The 23,864-nt window shown below is 42.9% G+C and overlaps 1 protein-coding gene and 1 long non-coding RNA gene across 3 annotated transcripts in view; one reads left to right on the forward strand and one right to left on the reverse strand.

Annotated features, from left to right (window-relative positions):
- The window catches only part of CDH20 (cadherin 20), a 117,805-nt gene that overhangs the window by 75,670 nt on the left and 18,271 nt on the right, over positions 1-23,864 (forward strand). The window contains exons 2-6 of the mRNA XM_027799226.2: positions 4,568-4,934; positions 11,502-11,796; positions 13,468-13,587; positions 16,991-17,158; positions 19,058-19,245. Coding sequence (XP_027655027.1) covers positions 4,692-4,934; positions 11,502-11,796; positions 13,468-13,587; positions 16,991-17,158; positions 19,058-19,245 — 1,014 coding nt within the window. The 5' untranslated portion in view covers positions 4,568-4,691. The remainder of the gene's footprint in view (positions 1-4,567; positions 4,935-11,501; positions 11,797-13,467; positions 13,588-16,990; positions 17,159-19,057; positions 19,246-23,864) is intronic.
- The window catches only part of LOC114014697 (uncharacterized), a 73,745-nt gene continuing 70,012 nt past the window's right edge, over positions 20,132-23,864 (reverse strand). For both annotated transcript variants that reach the window (XR_008731491.1, XR_003558297.2), the window contains one exon: positions 20,132-22,820. This is a non-coding gene — a long non-coding RNA (uncharacterized LOC114014697). The remainder of the gene's footprint in view (positions 22,821-23,864) is intronic.

Here is a 23,864-nt window from a genome sequence, read left to right on the forward strand (position 1 = left end):
AAGCTATTAATATTTTTATCCTTCTTTTGGAAATGCTGTTCTCTTCAGAATTAACAAAATAAATAGGTCACTTTGCAAGAAATGCTACAAGTTGGTTCTGGCAGATTTTTTTTTCCTTTTCATCTTTGCCCAGAATTAGATATTCAATAAAGAATAGTTTAATTACAGTACAAGAGTGTGTGTTGCGGGGGGTGGGGGGGTGGGAATATCTTTAAAATTGGAGCATAAAGAGCAGCTCATGCTTGGAATACACCTACTTTAATTCATAGTACGAGCTAAAAGATAAATTGTATTTGCATTGGTGGAAAGTGCATTATTGTGACTCTCTTGAGTAGAACAATTAGCTAGTTCCTTTGTACGATGTATAGGCCACCAGTTGCACAGAGTTCAAGCAGATCTTCACAGGTCTTTATGAAGCCAAAAGCCATATTTGTAACTTTTGAGTGACAAGAAAAGGGATTTTCAGCAATGTTGGCAAGGCAAGAGCAGAGAAAGTAACCTAAACAGCTGAGCTGGTAATCAAATATCCATCACGAAAACAGGGGCAAGAAAGACGTTCACTCAGGGTCAGAGATCTAAAGCGTACAGATGCAGTTAAGGCTATTACAATGGACTGCTCAGCTGTGGGTAATGAACTGGGCTCTGAAAGACCTAAATTGTTCCTGAAAAATAAAACACCCCAAAGATTTTGGTCATGTAGTCTTCCTGGGCTGAATAATTTTTTTGTGTGAGCAAGGAAAACAAGATTTCCCTCCCTTTACTGCCTTCAAATCCTTTACACATCCCCAAGGTGAGCCATGAAACATGTTTCTATAAGGTATTTCATATGACAAACAGAGGCTCATCAATTCCATCTTTGCAGATGTCCTTAAGAACCCATTCTGAAGGGCTCCAAGAAACAACTTGCATTAAGAGAACATTAAAAGATCAGTTCTGCCTCACTCAGTCACGCCAAGCAGTGCCTTCCTGGATGACTGGTCCCCCTGATGTCCCTGCAAGAAAATACCTGGCCTGAGGCAGAAGAACAGACTCTGCCTCAAAGCCTGCATCATCTGTCTGCATCGAAAACTACTAAGATCCACTTAAGGCTAGGGATCCCACCAAGCTAGCACGCTCAAAGCATATGGCTATCATCCTAGCCAACTGTCATGTCTGCAGTCCGAGTGACCCCACACTCATCCGTCACACTCAGCTGGTGGAGAAGCGGTCTGCATGAAAGACTCAGTCTTCATGCATGACCTTAACTGTAGCTCAGCTGTCACTTGTGCTACCACACAATTCAACCCCTAGATGTACCTGAGTGCCTTTTACACCGCTGAGAAATACTTTACTTGATCAGTATGTCTTGCAGATCCAGGGGCCAACCGCACACACCTGGGGTTGGTGAAGCTGTGGGGAAAGAGGCCCAGAGAGATCAGCAGCACCTCAGGCCAGAAGTTAACAAAGGTCTTTTTTCATTTTTTTAATGCCAGCTGAGGACCTGAGGCAGAAAAAACAATCTCATTCTCCTTCAGCCGTAGAGATAGAGGAACCATTCTTGATTAAACACTGTTATTAATAGCAGTAATTTGCCTTTAGACGAGAAGCAAAGTGTGATGAGTTTGAGCCCGCTTGCTCACAGTTTTGAAAAGGCATGAGACATCAGAAACTGATATTAACAAAAAAAAAAAATTCTGTGCCACCTCAGCACTAAGGCTTTCTTCCATTCCTACAAAAATATATGACCATGTCACCATGGGCTGGCACAAATGGAGAAATTACTGGTACTCAGGGAAGGAACATCCTTTTACAAGACTTCACATTACTTAGTGGTGAGTTTCCTGATAGCTGCTGATACCCCAGAAAGAGATTGCGTTGGGAAAAGGAAATGCTCTTAGGGACGTTACTTCTGAGGGCCGCTGAGTTGCACACTGTTTTCAAGAAAGGTTCCTCATGGAATGCACTGTGATGCTGAGTGACATTCAGATGATAAAAGCTGTTATCACAGAAAGCCTGAAGCATTTATGTCCCTACTTTTGACCTTTATTTCACTGCTTCTACTTACTTTTCTTTCTGCTGATATGTGCAGAAAAAACATCCTGATTATCAGATTTCTTTTGCCATTGCATCATTACAGGTATACTGGTAACTGCAAGTTCATTTAAACATGTCTTGCCTGAGCATTGTCAATCTTTGTTGGCTGAGCTGAATTGCGGGAGACATCTGGCACCATTAGTTTTCAACTGGTGGTTTGGGAGTTCACCTGCAAACACAATTCTCGTTGCCACAGGAATTGGTCCATCATGTTGTATCACCTCTTTTGTCACATGAACAAAAATGTAACTGACTTGTACAGTAGGCGGAATTTCTTAAAAGTAAGAACTTCAGGCAGGACCTGAGCTGTGGATCATAGCTTGCCCCTACTCTCCCTTCCTGTTGTATGCCCGAGGTAATGTTGCGTTCCCTCAAATCATGTTGATGGGTGGTGGGAGGCCCTTCCCCACATTTACTTGCCAGCAAAACATGGGTTGTCAATAATGTCCCCCTGACTTTGCTAAGAAAATCTTACTGTTGGCAACACACTAAGAGCAAGGTGGACATGTCTATTATATGAAGAGGACTTCAGCCTCCTTGCCCAGTGCAAAGGTATATTATTGGCTATTGGGAGCTAAGGATGCACAGGACAGAGGCAAGCATGGCACACACAGCTCTTGGACCCCTTTGGCTGTGGGTATCCAGCAAGCTGAGCCTCGTCCCCGCCTCTCACAGCTGCCAGCTTCTTCATGAAGTGACAGACACGCAGAGATTACCATGGTCCTTCTGGGCTTGTACTGCTTAGATAAATCCCCATTCTTTGGCTTTGCAGACAATAAGCCGTAGCACACTATGCAGCCAATGTCTAAAGAACCAGCAGTTCTGTACATTGCTCTGCTTAGAAGAGATTTACCATGTTCTGTGTTTAAAGTTTGTCCATTCTTTGTTGTATCTATTGAGCCTTAGGTTGTAAACTTTTCCAGGTAAAGGACCTGTTAGTTGTTTGCTACACTTCACATCTGTATAGACTAGCAGCACTGTGCAGTCATATTCCTTGGGGGCTTTATACTTGGAAACATTATTTTGTATAGAAATTATGCTAAGATAGTTCTTTTGTCTTTACTTCCCCTGTGGGCATCTATTTCAAACTTAAGCTGCCTTTTCAGATTTCAGCCAACTTTTGGATTAAATTCTGAATTTCTCTTTCAGTAGATTTCTAAGTGTACCCAACCCTCCAGTCGCACCAGCTTGGATGCTGAGAAAATTTCAAACACTTTCTTTTTTGTTGAAAACATTGCATTGTCTCTGTCTTCACTTCAAAATATTATCATGCAACTCTTTAAAATATTTTTTATGATTTTGAGATCTTTTGAGGATTTCAATTAGAAATATTTGACAGACACCTCCTGCTACATTTTATTTCCACAGGATAAAAGAATTAATTAAGCTTAAAGACTTACGTACAGAACAGCAATAAAATGAAGCATGAACTACTTGCTTAAGCCGCAGAGTCCCATACGCCTTTCCTAATGAGTCTGTCCTGAAAAGGGGAAGAAGAGTTCTTAAAAAGAACAGCAAAAATACTAGGCCCACAGAGAATGTATGGAGTGTTTCAACAGAGTAATTTGAGTGCAGCACCACATCATTAAACTCATAAAAATGGTGAAGGAAAGGTTTGCTGCAATCTGTAGCCTGGAGTGAAGCCACCAGCTACACTGACTTCATGACAACAAAAGATCCTAGACTGATGAGAAAGTGTCCTCTGGTAGAGGTCAGCATTCCTCTGCTTAAATGGGTCTTTCAGGCTTATGGAGGAAAAAATGTGTTAGCTTGACTTGCTTGGACATATCACACAATAGCATGTGACCATCAGCACTGTGAAACCTTTTGTGGGTTATAAAATGATTAACTGACCATTCAGATTCTAGAAATGTTGCATTTGTAGCAGCAGTCAGCTCCTCAGAGGAAGGCAGCTGAGTGTGAAACCTCAATTCAAGCAAGGGGCAGGGGGGTGTGTGTGTGTTGAAAGAATAATTAATATTAGAAATAACTTGGAGTTGCAAGAATTTATATTCAAGGTTTGCAATATAGCAATAATATCTGTGTTTAAGCAGACTGTGTGCGTACACGTGTGTGTAATGACAATGACAGTTTCCAAACGGAAGGAGAAAGACAGTTGCCAAAAAGTGTTCACCAGCTATTACAACTTTCCAGAGTGAACTGTTTTTAAATATTCTCTAAGGACTTCTGGTCATAAATATTTCTAAAGCATATGCACTTAACTCATGCCAATCAATACCATAAAGCAACACTACAGCTAAGTTAGCAAAGTAGAGAACTCTTACTTATTGACTAAACCCTGATGATTCTTGTACCTAAGGCTCCAGTTCTGCAGCTTGTATGGTAATAGTATTCCTAGTTTCAGAAGGTGTGCATCCTGATACTATATTTTTATATAGAAGATTAAATATTTTATAGGACATTTGCCTTTTGAGGAAACTCTTTTACCTTGGGGAAAAAAATATCCTCCTATGAATTTCCTTTAACTTTACAGGAGACTACCTTCTCAGAACCAGGATCTCTCTTGGACATTTCAAAGAACTACACACAGGACCTACTTTCTTCTTGAGGGACCTAAGATACTGTGTTTTGACTTTTAAGCCACCCCTAGTACACGGATGTGGACTTCAGGTAGAATGAGCAATGCAAAGAACTTGCTTGGACTTGGCATCTCCTTGTATTTTTGGGGACTGCTGGACCTTACTACAACTGTGCTGTCAGGAAGTGCCAGGCCCCTCACTGAAGGGCAAGAAGACAACCTGTCAGACAAGCTGCATCAGCGTATGAAGCGGAGCTGGGTGTGGAACCAGTTCTTCGTTCTGGAGGAGTACACAGGAACTGACCCTCTCTACGTGGGGAAGGTAAGACCTGCACCAGGAGGTTACCTAGCGGAGTGTTTAGAGCTGTGTATCTGTTGACCATGGTGAAACATGGGAAATTTCTCTAAGTTACCTTCTTTCTGGCAGTGACTTTATCCACATTAATTTCACTTCTGCTCCCAAGAACTTTTGTCCAGTGTCACCTTCATTTGGGAAGAATCTCTGTTTCAAGGGGCTTTCAGTATATTTGCCTATTTCAAAGAGATCTGCTGCATCAATCATCATCTGTAATTGAGGTGGCGTTAGAAAATCTGCAATGATCTTTCCAGGGACACCTACAATGTCAAGGCAAAGTGAGGTTATATTGGCATGTGAGGATCAGGAAAGAAAGGAGGAGTTTGTGATCGTGTTTCTGTCTGTGATCAAGTCTGCTGGATACTGAAACTCACAGTCAAATTAAATAGCCAGTTTCTCTTGAAAACTGACATTTCAGTTTTTATTTTCTGCAAATCTGTATGGCCAGAGTCTCTTCTTGCTTGCCACAGGTTGACCACAGGCTAATTCTGTGGACTACTGAGAAGCTGCTGCAGATCTAGAAGGGCAGAAGGACAGGTCATTAAATCCAACCATGACAGGTCCTGGGTTTGGATCACTTATAACCCAAGAACCTATACATTGGAACAGATATGTGTAAAATTGATCCTTAAGCTCACCCCATCTACTTGGTAGTATTTTGCATTCACTTTTCTGCAGCTCCTTGAGGAACAAGCTGATGAAAATCAGACCAGTGATGTCTGCCATCACAATCTGCCTCCCTATAACCATCCTCCTTTGTCTGTTTTCTGACTGTTTTTAAAGATTCTAAATTGTTTAAGGTATTGACCCTGTTATTCAAAGGGTTATGGTCAACACAGAGTTTGCTTCTAGTCTACACCAAGGTAAAGAATATGAAAAAAGCGGGGAGGGGGAGAGTTAGTATGATTAAGTGTTTGAACAATACAGTTAAGACTTAACATGCCTAGAATATCAGATACCACTACAATGTGTGCAGACTACATACAGATTGATGTGAAAATTTAAGTACTAAGACAGGATGTCAGAAAACAATTATTTCAGATTTCATTGCTTGTTTTGGATGACCAAGGCTCCTGCTTTCCTTCCAAGCTATCCATCTGCAGAAAAAAAAAGAAAAAAAAAAAAGCAAAAAAAAAAAAAGAAAGAAAGAAAAAAAAATAATCACATACCCAGAGGCACATTTTGGACTAGTATTTATCATTTTACAACCCCAGGGAGCTAAACTGGGCCCTCAGTCACACCGGTATAAATCAAAATGAATCCATGGGCTTCAAAAGACCTCCTCCTGATCTGTCCCTGTGTGACTGACAGCAAGATGTGCTCTCCTTCCTCCCACAGAGGTGGCATTACTAGTGATTGCTGCTAAATGAGACCTCATTAGTCTTCATTCATCTCTGCACCTAGCTTTTCAGCTCTTGATATCTCTATTGATTAAAGAAATTAATATTTGTTTTCATGCAATTCCCAGCTTTAGAACAAGGGCCAGGCATACTATTTCACATACTGTGTTTCATCTGAAGTGACTCCAGACATGCACTGTGAGCTGAATTTTAGCTAAAACAAGCACTGGAAGAAACTGACTCTTTTGGTTTAGACTCGATCGCATCATTAGGAGCACAAAAACTTGGCACGGTCAGAGGCACTCTTGAGCTCACGGCGGCTCAGCTTTTCTGAGCGGGGGAAGCAGAGGAGACTGACTCTTCATGGTCTGTGTCCACCACACAAAGGCCAAGCTGCCGTGACTGAGCGCTCTCCAACACCATCTACGCCACGGCTGTGTTAACACGGGGGTGTGCAAGGGCTAATTAACTTGCAAACAGGGCCAATTAGCCCCATGCACTGCTGAGCTGACACGGCTGGATCTCTCTGAAAGCCTCCTAGCTCTGCACTGCTCTGGGTAGATCAGACACCAGGGAACTCTGCTGCCAAAATGGACCTCTGCGGGTCAAACATTTCCTTTCTCCCACCCCTGAACTGGGTGTAGAGCAGCTGGCCATGCGATGGGATGAATGTAGTGGGGGCTGCTTCAGAAGCTGCAGCCCACGGCGATTCGCCGCCCCACCTGCGTTTGTGCTGCCTCTGTCTTAGAGGTCCTTAGGGAAGGGGTCAGCAGGGAATAGACTGTGGGCTGAATTAATTGTTCTGGCAAGCCAGAAATTTTTCAGCCTGAGTCACCACGGGCTGACTCAGAACTAGCCCTGGCAGGCCTGGCGCAGAGCAGGACAGAGGTGCAGGAGGACTCCCAGCCTACTGCTTGCTGCGGGCACCAGCCCCCCGAGCATCCCTGGGTCCCACAGCCGGCTGGGCAGAGCCTCTTCCAGCTGACACCACCACCACACCCTGCATCATCCCTCTAGCCAGGCCTGGCTTTTATCCATCTGCTTTCTCCAAGCCCGTGTCAGAAGGAGAAAGAGTGCACAGCATAGATCGAGGTGTATTTACTTCTTATTCTAAAGGCTTCCCGTAAGAGATGGGCTCTTCTGATGCTCTTGTGCAGCTGTTTCTGGCAAGCTATGTATGACTGGAGCAACCCATAAGGCACCTTGACTTGAACCATAGGTCCAGGCTAGCCTAATATGATTTTTCGAGGCTGCTATGAAAAATGTACTTTCCTACATAAGTGTAAGGAAAGGTGCAAAATATCTTCTGGACAGGGAAATGCAAAGAAGCTTCCTGAGTTGAAGTCAGTACAATTTCTGGTTTTCTCCAGTGTTCATGATCCTAATTTAAAGTATTTCAGCTTCAGAGGCTTCCTGGTCCTGTCACAAATAAAGACGAGGCTTCAGCTTTCCTGGAGATAGCCACTATTGGCTAATAGGCTAGGGAAACCAAAGCTCTCACGTGTGCTACAGCAGGTAGTTTCCACATTCATCCAGCAGCCTAAACTGTGTCAGTAGTTGAACTGGGGACAGACTTTACCACTTTGCCATGTTGGAAACTCCCTAACCCTGTTTCAAAGGAAAGAGGCATTTGAACCACATCAGCTGAAGGATGAATAAAATGCATCCTTTCTACAGACTATCACTGCAGATCAACCACACTCATTCATGCATCCTCACAAAAATCCACTGCAGGTGCTACCTCCCTGGAGGTAGAGAAGGAAGAACACATCAAGGATGGAGTTGCAGCCCAGTAAGTAAAGCTACAAGAGTCCTCCCTTAGATGCCCTCAACAGCACCACTCTCTTCCACATGCCCTTTTGCTGGGAAATGTGTTGTTCAGGTGCAGATGTAGCCTCCTTAATCTTTTGTACTATCTTCATCAAAAGAAGCAATCCAGGTCGACACAGTTAACAGTTTCTCAGGAGTTATTAACTTTATTCCTCCCATAGTCCATTGTTTAATATGGAGGAGATGGTACAAATTAATTCCTCCTACTTCTGTGTCAGTCACATGGCAGCACGATTTATTGCACCACCCATAAAACAGATTCAAATTAAAACTGGATCTCCTTTCCAACACAGTGACTTCTATGTACACTCCAAACCGCAGCATCCTGATATGGGGTTTGGTGTGAGCAATGGTGTGAGCTTCGGTCCCTTCAGACACCAAATTCTTTCAGATTTATTGTAGTCTGGCAGTATTATGTCTTTTATGCTCTTTTTTGCCTTGTCTAGAAAAAGCAGGTTACACAAGAAGCTGCAAAAGTGCCTCTAGCATTTCTTACTGCCTAGCCTTGGTTGAGACCCAATGTTTTTAACAAATCACAGTTAGACAGAGAACTTCTTGTACTCCCAAATTCTTATTAGTGTGCCATGTCCATTCCTTGTTTGCTCCCTACATGACTGTATTCATTCCAAATAGGGCTTTGGAAAGAAGGTGTAATTTAACCCATGAGTCTGATTTAGTATCTTCTTCTAAGTCTTCTGAACTTTCCCCAACACCTTCTGGTATTTTAAAAGATGTTTTCTTCTTTCATTTCTTTTTCTTTTTTCATTTTTTAACAACTTTTCCTTTTTACTTTTTTACTTTCCTATTTTTCTTTTACTTTTCTTTTTCACTTTTTCTTTGCCTTTGCGTTTTCTTCGACTTTGACTTTGAATTTGACTTTGACTTCTTCTTCTTTCTTTTGCTTTCTTTTTCTCTTATTTAATGAAGACTTGTTGATGTTCCAGAACACATTTTCTTCCATAAGGCCCAGCTCTAATTCCCCAAACAGGTCTAACATCTGTATCTGTCTCAGCAGCTGCATTCTCTCACTGACACACTGATGCACTAAAACAAATGCCCAAGAGGTAGCTTTGTGGTTCTGAATCAATTCGGAAAGTTATAATAGTGTCGTCCTTCTGGAAGCATCCTGTTTATTAGCTCCTACAGTGATAATCTCTGAGTTATGGGTGTTTAGGGTAAATAATGATAACCACTGTCTTTTTTTTAAATTAATCACAAGATGGTGTTTTCAGAAGATACACCAGTTTGCAGTCCTGGCGCCTGCATGTGAATTAATACACATGGCAGTCATCTAATTTCAACTGTTTGCCAGTGCCAAATTTATCTGGGCTTGTTCTTCCTCCATTTAGCTGATATATCACCTGAGAGCTGCCAGCATTCCTCCAAAGGACTGATGTCTCTCAGATGCAGTAGCCACTGCAGAGACCAGGGGCAAAGCAATGAAATGACATATCCATGACCCGACACAGCAGTTGTCCAACCTGCACCTTCAGCTCTTGCAGCCACGTTGCAGTGCTGCTGCCCTTGGTCCTCAGTGTCCCAGCAGTCATGAAGAGTCAGTGGGCCACCTATGTACAGACCTATCTTCAGGGTGGGACTTGCCATACTAAATCATATTGATCCCACCTCAGCTGAAATCAGTCCTACCCTAAAATCAGGAGTAGGCCCAAGTTTTGTGTAGGTCATGTGCTGCACTCTGAGAGGCTGATAAGGAAAACAGCCTCCAGAGAATAGGCATCTTCCAACCAGACCCTTCACTGGGCAAAATGGTCTTTCAGCTCCCAAGTTGATGGGACCGTGTGCCCTAAAACAACTGAAGAGCTGATTCACTGGCATTAGAGATGCTTTGGTCAGATAAGCCAATTTGTCCACATCCCTATTAAACTTTTTCCTGTGTGGTAAGTTATTGTATACTTTTTAGTGTGTTTTTAAATAGCTCAGAGGTGAGATGTATTCTTTCTTTCTTGACAGAATAGCCTGTAATCGAGTGCAAGATTCACTTCTGCTTTTCCACACAAATTTCCCATTCGTCCTTAGATTCTTTCTTCAAATACTACCAATCCTGTGTTCACATATTGTTTATTTTTCCAAGATTTTTCTCTCCAGTACAAATGCTTACTTATGTTTGGCCCCATGCTCCAGTTTTTCACATGTGCCCTTTGAGCTCACAAAAGCATTAAACACAAGCTTAATTCTGACCATATTTCTTAAGTTAATTAGCTCATACATGCATTTAAAAATGTGCTTAACTGAATCCAGCTCACTTTGAACACTTTTTTATTATTATTTATCTATTCTTTTTTCATTTATCAAAATGACAATCTCACTGGAAAACAGTATTCACACCTGAACCATTCTTGAAAATCCTGTTTTGATTATTGCACCTCAAGCCTATTGCATTCCTGTCTTTTGGGACTGAACCAATGCCATCTCTAGGCATTGGTCTTTACTTTCTATTCCTCAAAAGCATGGAAGTATGAGCATACCATTAAGTATCTTCTTAGTGTGAGTGAAATTAAGTGATTTGTTTGTCTTTTGATAGTCATTCCAGTATTTCACGGGAACCAGGTGTATAACAGAATGGTAGTCCCCAGGATGATTTGTTTCTCTGTTTTAGATGATAATTAGCACTGCATTTACTTTTCTTCTGTTGCATTCACAGCTATCTGTGGCTGCTCAGAACTAATTAGCAGTCATGCAATAAATCCGTTTGCTAATTCCCTAGAAAATCTGGGATGCCTCTCATCTCTACAGCCTGCCACAGACACAATCAAATGTTCCTCACTGCTTACATTACCTACCATTCCACAATAATTCTTTCCTGAAGATGTAAAGAATCCAGCCTAATTTTATTGGCAAAATTTTCATAGAAAAAAAATTAAGTGATTTCTGAATCATTACAATTACTGAGTAGCTCTCCCACTCTGCTTTCCCATTGATCCCAGACAGATCTGCCTTATCTGCCTTGACATTATGCTGTCCCTGGAATATCTGACTCCTCTTAAGCCACGCAAGCCTGGCAGTGAGTCCTTCTCAACAGCCATTGCAACCAGGCAAAAGATAATTGCTGTGTTGAGTGAGATTTCAAGAAGGCACAGAGCCTAGTCCTGTTTGGGTTGTTTCTGCCTTTTCTTCTGGCACAGCTGTGGGTGCTGAAATGGGAAGAAAGGAGAGGGTTCTTAATTGCAACTCTGTGATACAGACTTTACTGGGTATTTGCCTCTTTCAGCAAAACGAGTTCATTAAAATCAGCTTGTGCGCCCCAAGAGTAAGACCAAAATCCTCAGGATGCTCATGTGCTTAGTGCTTCTCAGAAGCTGCTTGTCCAGCTCGTGGTCTAATTGAATCCTGTTCCTTTCTACAGCTCCACTCTGACATGGACAGGGGAGACGGTTCAATCAAATACATCCTTTCAGGAGAGGGAGCTGGCATTGTGTTTACAATCGATGACACGACGGGGGACATTCATGCCATTCAGCGACTGGACCGGGAAGAACGATCACAGTACACCCTCAGAGCACAGGCCCTGGACAGGCGAACTGGCCGGCCGATGGAGCCAGAGTCAGAGTTCATCATCAAAATCCAAGACATCAATGACAATGAACCCAAGTTCCTGGATGGACCTTACATAGCCTCTGTTCCAGAAATGTCACCTGTGGGTAAGGCAGATTTTGTGGACTCTTTTCCCCCTATAAGCAAATCAGAGATGGTCACCGAAACAAAAATTTCCTGACTCCTTGGACTCAGCTTTTGCCCCTTGCGCAGGAGCTGCAGGACAGGAGAGCTTTCCCCGGGGTGCTTTGCTGCAGAAGGGGAATCCGAGGCTCTATACCACCATCACCTGGCCCCCTCTGAAAGGAAACATGCCAAGTGAAGCAAGAGAGCTGAAGATGCCATCCACCAACTTGCAGTAATGCAGTGCCCCTTTTCCCCTGCCATCAGACGGTAGCCATAGTAATGACCATTAGACAACCACCACCATCCAGAAAATGAGACATTTTAGGAACCTCTTCTAGTTCACACTGAGAGCTGAGATACTGTCCAGGAGCCCTTGAAGTCATGGAGACATGACAACAATTATTAGCAGCTTCTGTCCTTCCAATCTGTGTAAGCCTGTGCTAAACACAGTTCAGTGGATCCCAAGCTTCTGGTACTGTTTGCTCTCGGCTTTTGTAGAATGGGATCATGTCAAAGATAGTCCTGTTATTGCAGTGCAGAAGACAAACAGCAGCCTTTCTACCTACACAAGGCAGGAGAAACCACTGCCGTATAACAAATCCAACAGTCACATAAAATACTGGTTTTCTGGCCTGTTTTCTCTCTTTTGGAGTTGCTTATTGCTTTGTGGCTCTGTGACATCACTGCAGAGATAACAATACCACATAAATCTCATGCCCTGAAGTTACAGATACGCTTCAGCTTCTCATTCTTCAGTATTATGATGACATAGAGACAAGCATCTAATACAAAAGTTCCATTCAGAAATAAACTTTCTAATGGTAACAGCTAGCTTGAATTCAGATTTATTTTCCAGTGCTATCTAGTAATGCTGGATTTGTTTCTAACACAAAACATTACGTAGAAGGCTAAATACATTCATAAAGGCATTGTCTGACATTTTAAGGAGTCAAAACTCACATATATTTCAAACAGTTATGCCTTACCTTCTCCTTGTTCCTGATAAATTACATCACCTGCAAGTCATTATTAGCTTCAGAGGAAGCAGACCTTGAAAAACAATTGAAGATATATGTATGCATCTGCGTGCATTCCAAAAGGCACTTCAGCAGGGTGGCACTTCCTTAAGGCCATACAATGCAAACTGCAAGCCCACAGAGAGATTATCTCAGAGATACATCCCTTCACACTCACTTTTTGTGTACAATTTCCATCCCTTAGTCAACATTCAGCATCCATGGGCCCGCTACAGCAGTTTGTGATTTATGTCAGCATAGCTATAGATCTTGTTCAAGCTGCCTTTCAATAACATTTAAAATCAAGAAAAGGGGAAAAGAAGCAAGCAGTATATAACTAGCAGCTCTCTGCAAACCATAATGAAGTACTGTTAGATCAGCAATTCTGTAACTGTGGTCCATAGAGTACTTGCTCTTTTATATCTTCTTATGGATGCATGATGAATTTATGCCCATTAATTCCTTTAGTGCTAATGAGACACAAGTATGAGCAGTAAGTACAAGCATTATGAGTGTCAAATGAAGAAGTTCAGTGTTGGAAAGCTCTTGTTAAGCATTTCAATTTATTTTAAACTGTGTACTTTTCATGCCAGCTCTTTATCCCACAAGGTCTTACCTGATGGGTTTTTTTGTCAGGCACCTCTGTTATCCAGGTGACAGCGACAGATGCTGATGACCCAACCTATGGGAACAGTGCAAGAGTAGTGTACAGTATTCTCCAAGGACAACCGTATTTCTCTGTGGACTCTCGGACAGGTATGTTATTTCATCAGGTAATAAGGTAGTGTGAATACCAAAAGAAAAAGTTTCAAGCAGAAAGAAAAGGCAGTGAGTGCATCATGGCTGTGGTCAGAGAAACGTATTTCTATGGCTTGGAGCCAAGATAGTGCTGCACTGTGCAAAGGCTAAAGCAAGGCTGTTGTAATAAGCTCCAGAAGAAGGACATGCATTCTGCAGTGATACACTAATCTGAATGACCATATTCTTCAGCTCAGGAGCTAGGTGTGTTTGGTGCTGTAAATATTAGCTTCTGTCATTTTAACAGTGTCTTCAGCAGATGTAGTTGGTAACAAGGCTTAGTGGAAAAAAAAATCTACGAACCAACCAGGACTGGAAAGTACAAGCTAAAGGATGTAGTTATCCAGAGCAGTTTTACCGAAGGGTGTTCTTGGTAACCTTAAATTTATCTGCAGGACACCCTCTCTATTTTGCTTGCTTTCTCTCTTTTTCTGTGAATATCCAAGGTTTATATCCAAAGGAGGAATCTGACAGGTTTTGACAGTTTCTAAAGGGCATCTGTAGTGCTAAGGTCAGAAACCCATGAGATGATAGTCACTGCTGAGCCCTAGGGAATGAAAAACACTGCATAATCTACTTCTGAAAGCTAGCGCTTTATGGAGTAGGTGCTCTAGCCAAAGTTCTATGTGGCATGTTATTTCCTCAGCTCTTTACAATATAAATAAAATAGTAATGTTCATTTTGTAATCAGGTGATCAACCACAGACAAATAAGGACATAGTCATAGATTTGCTAAGTACTGAATGATTTCTAGGAAAGCAAAGCAGCAATATCCAGGGTCAGATCCAGTACAGATTTAACCGCTAGAGTGCAACTTAGACAAAAGAGAGGCCCTTAAGTCCAAAATCATGAACTTGATTGGTATTTAAACCCAGAAACAGTCTTTTTCTCCACTTAGTAATTTCCCAGTCACTTAGAACTGCAGCTCTGGATGTGACTAGAGCTGCCTCATCCTTTACACGTAGGCAACAGGACACCGGTTTAGGCTGAGTGCAGTTGTGAGCTGGGAACCATTTCCCCATCAAGGCACAGGACTCTCACCGGCTTCCCCAGTGCAAACCCACCTGCAGGACTTGGTAACCCACAAAATGCAATTGCAGCTCTCACGTTCTTCTAAAACAGAGCTAGAGCATAAACTGTCACCAGCTCCTTTATATCAATGAGTAGTGATTAAAGCACACAATAGCAGCCAACCCATTTCAATACATTCATCTGCTAGAAGCATTTGGAGTCCCTATCCTTCACCTCCCGACACAACTTCTTGGTTCCAGAAGCGTGCTCCCATTCCTGTTCTGTCACTGGCCTCACAGGTGCTGAACAAATGTATATGTGAAGACACAGCTTCAAAGGAAAGCCGAGAGCCTCCTTCCCCTTTTTTTCCAGAATACTTTTACAGCCTGTTCATTATCATATTCCCCTAGAAGGTAAAAAACCATGGATTTAAATCTCCTCAGGCAGAGCAGACAAAGGCCCCGGAGTCTCCCACTTCCCAAGAAACCATCTGTCTGTTACAGAGAAGAAAGGGCATCACCTCTCCTCTTTACTACTGTTTTAAGAGTGCAAACTTGATTCAGTTTGGTGAAAGAAAGGGTACCAGCGCGTTTATTTTGGAAGATCTGAGAAACTGAGCCTTTCCTATAGCCCTACGGAAGGTTTTAAGGTTCATCACTATCCTCAGCATTTCTTTGCTGACCAGTTGTGTGCAGCAGCAGCAGCAGTCTCCCTGCTGAGTGTGGCTGGTCCTCTGGGTCTTGTCTGGAGGAGCATGAACCCCAGCTTGGCTCTGAGTTCTGGTGTCCTGGACTGGCCCCCTCTAGGGACAAGGGGCCCCAAACATAGGCATGACAAAGCCTGGCTTTTTGGCACCGACGTCTTTTTTTAGATCTAGCCTGTTCTGTATTAAGGACAAGCTGAGAGTGGAAATTCCCTACAAAGTATTTGCACATGGAAAAAAAATGCTTCCCAAAATACTAAGCATTTTTATACCTTATTTATATCCATGGGAGTTGAGGAGCTACAGCACTTCATGGGAGTCACTCAGCTTTGCAGGATGAGACTCTTCAAGACTCCACGTAGCAAGACTAAAATAGCACACTGTGAGTTGTTCAGTACTGGTCACTATTTCTTCCCTTCTACATGCAGTGATAATTGCCAACGCAATATCTTTTTACTGCTTTTTTATTAAACACATACATTGTCTTTCTGCTAAAAATAAAGACTAAATGCAGATCACTCAAGTTAATAGTGTCCTGATGCGCAAGTATGTTGAGCCATGTGGCTGGGATGGTGCCGGGGACTGACAGGTCTTTGCCCCCACACCGGAGGGCACCCCAGATGTGTCACAGCCCGTGTCTGGCGAGGGCCGTTAGTGCCCTGCGAGGTGTCCCCTGGCAGTACATCCCCTGGCAGTAGGTCCCTGGGCTGTCACCAGCCGCTGCCGCTGTCCCGCGGCGGGACCCCGGTTGGTGCCAAGCGGCCAGGGGCGGGCAGGGGCGGGTGGCACTGGGGGAACCGGGGGTTTGACAGCCCCGAAACCCGTCCTGGCAGACAGACACGGGGAAGCGCAGGGGGCAGCCGGGTGAAAAGGAAAGGGGTGCGTTCCCCAGCAGACATGAGGCTCAAGGGAAGGGGAGGCGAGAGGCCGGGCCGAGGCGAGGCCAGCGCGGCCGGCGGGACCCCCCGCCCCGCCGCCTCCCCAGCGGCAGCGGCCCGGCCGCCTGGCCCGGCTCCATACGAGAAGTGCTGCTGCCACCTCATGTTCTCTCGCAGTAGTGTTGCCCTGAAGGCCAGGGAGGCTGGGCAGGGTGCGGGGAGCAGGGTGACAGCCCCCCACCCCGCTCCCGACCCCGCCGTGTCTCCCCGCACTCCGCTCTCGCAGCCCCGGCGCGGTCCCCCAGGGGCACCGGCAAGGCCCGGGCCGGTACGCCAGGCTGCCTCCAGCGCTGGTGTGCAGGGACACTGGAAAATTCCGCAGTGTGTCTTCTAACCACGCACATCGCTTCCACTTTTCTGCAGACATCATTATCCTGAGCAGGGCCTTCAGTCAGCACAGCACACTCTGCTCCCGAAAAGCTTTCCCGGCTCCCTCGGAAGGCAATGTATTCATGCTGAGCAGCCAGCCTGCCCCAGAGCTGATGCATTTTAACTGGGCAGCTTTAAAATTCACACCTTCTGTTAACCTAGATCTAATGTGGGGGAGTTTTGCTCTGCTAGGAAAGGTGAGACTGAATGCAGAGTCTTGGTCTCTTTCCTGACATAAGGAATACCGTGCAGGAGCAAGAGCACGCCACCTTGTTTGTATACTCTTTAACTGCCATTTCTTTTGTTCCAAAAACCCCTTTCCCCCCCTCCTCAATCTCAGGCTTAATTAGAACAGCTCTAATGAACATGGACCGAGAAGCAAAAGAATACTATGAAGTGATTATCCAGGCCAAGGATATGGGTGGACAGCTGGGAGGATTAGCTGGAACAACCACAGTTAACATCACCCTCTCTGATGTCAACGACAATCCACCCAGATTCCCACAGAGTGAGTACCCGCCGCGCCAGGACGGGGAAAAGGGGGTGGCTGAGTGGCACGGCTGCTGTTTGCTCTCCTTACAGACATTTTCAAAGTCAGGATAGTGACTATTCAAGATGGGCAGAATTTCAGATTGATTGAAGGAGCTTTTCTTCAGAAAAATGTCAAAACGGAGCAGTCACCACCTTGTCTTTCAGTAAAGGTTTCTGACCTCCAAAATCATCAAAGCCAACTCTCTTTTGGAGGGTGGGAAATTAATTTACAGGAAAAGGAAAGGAGGAGAGCTTTTGTGTTCCTAGACTGCTCGTGGCCGTTGCCTTTGGCTGCTAATTGCTGCCCTGATTCTCTTTTCATCCAGTCTCCAAAAGGATGTCTGTCAGATCAGGGACATGTGGCAGTGCTGGAAGTTGAAAGGTAATTCATTCATTCAACACCCCAGCCGGGCCACCGCAGGTCTGGTAGCTGTGCTGCTCGTGTAGAGTGCGTTACCATACAGGCTGCTCTCCAGGAAAGGCTCATATAAACCATGTCGGCAGTTAAACACTAAGATACGTAACAGCCACAGTTAACAGAATGTAAAAATAGGCAACTCCACTCTCATCAGAAATGTTACTTTGCATTTACAAAAGTGAATCTCAAAGCAAAATTTGCTAAAATTTGTTCCTTCTTTTTAAAATTCTTTTGGATCAAACTTATCTACATAATTCTGTATTACTGTTAAAAATTAAAAAGAAACTTTTCAGGTTTGATTGAACGAGATATTTCAAGATATAACTGGTTTTTTTCTCTTTTTTTTTTCTCTTTTTTTTCAAAGAAAGCTCTTTCATTTGGTGGTATAGATCATATAGTCATTTTGGTTTTGCCATTTTTCTCATCTACCTCAGAAATGAAAACTCCAGCAGTTCTTTTTGTTGCTGGTTTTTCTCCTCCATCTGTTTCTGCATATTGCACTGCTAAATCAAAGGATTTCTCTAAGGTCAGCAAGGAGCCTCAACTTCCAGTTTTCTTCTTCTGTCAGAGAAACTTGTTAAATGCACCATTACCGATTGGTTTTGTTGTTTTGAAAGTGGCATGAATTGTCACTTTGATATCAAACTCTTGATTAAGAAGAATGAGGATAGATCAAACCCCATCCTTGGTGTTCTTCTGCCTCAAATAAAGCTCCATAGTTGGTGGAGTCAACAGAGAGAGTGCAGCAAGGAAGGTTTGAACATGAAGTACGATGGCAGAGAAGTAATACAAGAGAAGATACAACATTTATATTTTTAAAACACACTTTTAAAATAGCGGCTCTATTTTTCCCCAGCCTTGCTGCTAAGCAAATCAGTGATCCACCAAATGTGCTCAAGACAGGGTTTGTTGGGAAAGGTGGCATATTTTAGTAGAGTAACTGATAAATTTGGAAGAAACAGGCAAGCTTCTGAGCTCTCAGAGCCTTGTTCAGGGCTGAAAAGAAGTTTGTATGGACTTGAGAAGGGATTTGTGGTGCTCAAAACTTCTGTGTTTATTCCCACCGTACAAACTGATCTAATAAAAGATGCCTGTCCTATTAAATCTGTTTCATATCCTGCTTTATATCATAGCTGCAACAGCACTAGTGTTAATTGCCCTATTTTTCTAGCTGAAGTTCCCATTTTCAGGTATATTGCTGTTTTGAAAAGCACCCATTGAACAAGCCTATCGATATGACAAACACCTAAATAAAACTTTCCCAGGCAATTCAGTTGGGCTGTGGCTTTGAAAAGGGAATCACACCTCTGCTGCAGCTTTGGGGAAGGTACCAGAGACTCTACAGGCTGTGCAGTGTTGTGGCCTGCCCTGATCAGCATTTCGCACTGCTTTGTGGTTTTCGGTTCCTTTTCACAGCCTGTTTTTTGCTCCCTTCTCCCTCTCTACTGCTTGCGCCAGAGCATTATCAGATGAGTGTGCTGGAGTCTGCCCCCATCAGCTCCACTGTGGGCCGCGTGGTTGCTAAAGACCTGGATGAAGGCATTAATGCAGAGATGAAATACAGCCTTGTGGATGGAGATGGACTGGATGTCTTTGATATTAACACTGATCCTAATTACCAAGTGGGCATCATAACTGTAAGAAAGGTAGTAAAGTTTCCTTTTTATAGTAATTTATATGGCTGACAGTGGTGGTTCCATTTTATCTGTGCAATATTCCCTTATGCCTGTAGCAACTTGGTTCCCATTACATGAGAGTAGCCCTTTTCCTGCTATAAAACACAATTTCTTTAACATTCATTGCTAAAATATGAAAGCAGACTGCATTCCCAGGAGCAACCTTTAAAAAGTGGGGACAGCATTAGCATAAACATGTATTTTCCCACCAAAGGAATGTTCTGATTCACTATTTATCTATTTAAATATTCTCTGTAGCTTAATTATCCTACAATGCAAGAAATTAGATCAATATTTGCATTTGAACTGTACACATTTTTCACTCCAGTGTCCCACAAACAATAATAAGGCATGCCTTAGAATTATTTATAAACCAATAAAACCTAGGCAGTTTTTTTTTAATTGCTGCTTGAAGATCCATAAATGCTAATTAGGATAGAAGAAGCTGTCTCTAAAATGGCAGCTGTGAAACTGCTAGTACTCTGTACCGCAGGTGATGCAGAAAGGCATAGAGTATTTTCCTTAGACTCCCTGCTATAGGATATTTATTCTACAGTCTTACATAAATGCTGAAGTTCAACTCTGTTTCTAGGTTATGAAATTGTAACTATATTTCTGCCTAAGCATATCTAGTGTACTAATAAGGAAGTATAGTCTCCATTTAAATAGCCTGGGACTAAATTGTGCACTAAAATGGAACAACACATCGGAGAGACTTGACCCTGCAAACCTCCATGCCCTACAGCAAAGCATTTAAGCATGTATTTATGGTCACCTTTCTCCAACTCCTGTTTATGTGCAGTAGTCCCTAAAGTTAAGCATGTTTGCTGGGATGAAATAGATGTTGAATGCAAGCTCTAAAATAATTTTTCACTCATTTATTGATGAAAGAAAATAGTTTCATGGGAGTAAATTTTTCAATAAGCTTGACTTTTGCTGTTAGGAATACAGTTTTACTAGAAGTTCATGTATGTCAGGAGAAGGAATTATAAAAAATTATGTCATCGATCATACCAGGTATGTGTTGGCATCAGGTACATACTGCTCAATCCACCTACTGTATAAAAATGTTTGTAAAATTCCATATATGCCTGTAGTTTTTTATAATGTTACTTTTATCAATACACAAACGTTGGGAAGGTTGTCCATTGGATCCACTCAAACAAAAAGAAAAAAAACACAATTCAACTGGTGTTTATAGAAAAAGATATCAAAAAGGGGTAGTGGGGAGAGAGAGAGAAAGAATTTCTAAATCCAGACTGAGATCTTCTTTGAAAGAAAGAAAAACTTTCTCTTTCATTTTTCTAGAGCGATTGCCCAGAGAAAATAACTAGCACTTCTGTCACGGGCATCAAAAAGTCAGAATTTACAGTTACAGATAAGACCACCACTTGCGGTCTTGTGGCCACTTATCTTAGCCCATTAATCCCACAAAATTTTGAGCACCCCCAGAAGAGTTATGGCTCCTTCAAAGCTCCTGCCTATAAGGCTGATCTTTATGCAGGTGAGAGCCCCCACTTCTCCTTGCCTTGGCCTTCACGCTGCCCGTAGCGGGCAGGGTGGTGGGTTACCCAGTGTCATTGAGCCTGCCCGCTCAGGCACAGCGGCCCTTGCCATATGCCTCCTGCATGGCACACCGCTCGGTGCCTGCCTCAGCACTGGGGGAAGGAGGGTGAGGGCAAGGCGAGGTTTCCATGGGTTGCTTCTCCTCTTGGTTGTGTTTTGCAGCATGTTCGGTTTGCAGGAGAAGGCAACCTGCTTGCTGTCCCCATGGGACCAGTGTTGGAAAGAGGTTTGAATGTACCTGTGGAAGCCAGATCTGATGAGGGGGGCAGCAGTGTTGAGGCGCTGGCAATGAGAGCATGAGGAGGGAAAGCCACTGCTGACAATGAAGGAGTCCAAGGCAAACTGAGGGGTCATCAAAAATGTGATGGCCTAGCACACTTGCTTGAATTTTCTCATTTTTCTAACTTGATCATTCTAGGTGATTATGTCTTTTCATAACATAGTTCAGTTTTATAGCTATTAAGTGTTTCTGTGATTTAACTGCCTTTTTTATAACTTAGCTTTTTAGTGTACATGCAATGTTTCTCATGCAGTTTTTTTCACACAAGAAACCATGAAATGTAATGGCCTCTTTCTTATTATATGTTTAGGCAGTTTTGCATTGCACATTCCTTGCCAGATGGACAATAAGTGTTGTTTGGTCATGTGAACATATTTTATTGCTGTTTTACAATGCATAAATATGCAACTGGTAGACCATAATGACTCTGTAATATGTTTGTAGATCTAGCTAAATTCTTGCTGGCAAGTGCTATGCCTGCAGCCATCACTGATTTCCCAGGTGGAACTAAGGGCAGCAGGAGCAAGTTTCAAATCATCTGTTTGTACCTGCTGCCACAGGTTGCACAGTTCATACTGTACCACTGCACAGCATCTCCAGTGACAGTGGACATTCATCTCCTCGGTACAAGAAAACCAGTTCCTCTTCCAGGATTCATTCCTCAGCCCCATGTACTAAATGCTGAGTGAGTTTTAGTTTTATAATCCCAAGAAGTCCAGTCTTTCATCAGACATTCCTATGCAGCACATCAGTACTGGTAATTTTACCATGGCAGCATGAGCTTTTGTATGTCACTGCATTTTCCACATTTGACGAAAGAAGCTCTTGTGGCAGTAGTCAAGTACTGAAGCCTCCACTGAATTCAGGGGTTGTTTTGAGGCCCATGGCATATACTCCTGCCATGACTGAGTGTGAAACTTCGGCTGATGTTGCTTAAACTAATACAAATTTGGCTGCAGAATTGGCCGGCTGCACTATTGAGCAGGGCAGAGAAGAGATGGGTTATGACTGGCCAAGGACGACTTCACTGCTATAGTAATGATCTTTGTACCTTTGACTTCCAGTTGCATTGACATCCTCCTCCTCTATTTTCCTGCCCATCTCCTTGCCTCCATCTGGTGGTAGGGCTTCAAAAAGAAAGAGTTGAATAGGAAAAGCAAAGGTGTTGGGTGAGAAGAGCAGTGATCTTACCATAGTCCGAATGAACTGAGGCTGTGCGTGGCAGTCCACGCATGATGTTCAAATCCCCACATACGAGTAAAGCCACCTGCTCTGAAAGCCATTCATGTAACAAAAAGGAATGTGTCCCACTGGGAAACCCTAAGAACAGGGCCATTTCTTTCCTGGTAGAAAGTTTGTCTTCTTCAGGATCTATGCCAGCTAAGGGGATCCAGTTGTGCTGGTTTTCAGCGTTAAAACTCCCCAGAATATAAAGATAAAGGGTTGTAACCATTTAACTACAGCAGGATTGCTTGTAACTTCTAACTGCAACTTGGGAAGTCTGACTGTGTCCTCCAAAGATGTACTTCATCTGGCAAAATATTTTTATATATTTTGGCCTGATCCTTCCATAGTGTCAGTCTGGTTTATCAGATGCTTTTAGTCATCTCTTATCAGGACTGGTAAATTGCACATTAAATATGGAATTCTCCATTTAGTTTCAAGCAGGTTTTGGAGAGGCCTTATGTTCTTCAGGGATCTGTGAAAAGAAGAGGGAAGAGAGGTGAAAATTTTTTTTATTGAGAGGTTCAGTGTCAGCATTAATTATTTCTATACACATGTTCATCAAATAAGTCCTTTTATCTAGATAGGAAATCAATGTCATGAAACTAGTAATAGAGAAAGCTGTCCCCCCTTTATCCTTTATCTCAAGACAGAAAAGAAAGGAAAAAAAGAGCCATTCCCACTCCCTGTTTCAAATAATACTTGAGTATTTCGTACAAAGTGGAAGGGCTTCCACAGGAACAGGTCAGGGGGATCTCATAATGCTCTGAAATTACATTATTCTCTGGGCAGGCAGGAGATTCAAACCCTAACACTCAGTGCACCTGGATTGTGAACCTGTGTTTAGGACATTTACTAAGAGGAGGTGAAAAAACCCACTTCTAGGAAGGATGAATTACTGATAAAAAGTGGAACGGGATCCCACAAGAGAGGTTGACCATGTCCCCTGCTTCCACTAGAGCCCTTTAGCAGCTTGGCAGTCAGGGCTCTCTTGAGATGAAACTGATCTCTGGGAGAAAAGAAGATGCTGACTAGGACCTCCACCTCATGTGTGAGCATCCTTGTCCGTGCCACTGCACCCATTTTTGAGGAACCGACTCTGTATCTTTACCTTATTTTCAGGTGTTCCCATACTGTCTGTTTCACCTGTAGAAGTCTTCCTCAGAGTGGCTTAAAACATGCTGTGTTAATCACAACATAATGGTGGTGTGGCCACTTTTATTTTCATTTCATCAGGAAGAATGAATTAATATGTATTCTGAAGTGATCTGCAAATATTTCTCCTAGCTTTTTCAGTTCAACTATCAAAAAAAAAAATGTAGATGGTGCCATTTCTAATGCTACTGTCACTCCATCTGTAATGCTTTGTCTCCATCTGTAAATATTTTCATTCATTACCCTTATAATAAAAGTCATAGTAAAGGTTCATTTTAAAAAAAGAAGTATCGGTTTATATTAGAGGACATCTTTTACTTCGGAAAATTGCAGTTATATGGCTTAAATCATATGGCTCAGTGTC

Source organism: Falco cherrug, chromosome 3 (genome assembly GCF_023634085.1).
Source record: "Falco cherrug isolate bFalChe1 chromosome 3, bFalChe1.pri, whole genome shotgun sequence".
NCBI classification, from domain to species: Eukaryota; Metazoa; Chordata; class Aves; order Falconiformes; family Falconidae; genus Falco; species Falco cherrug.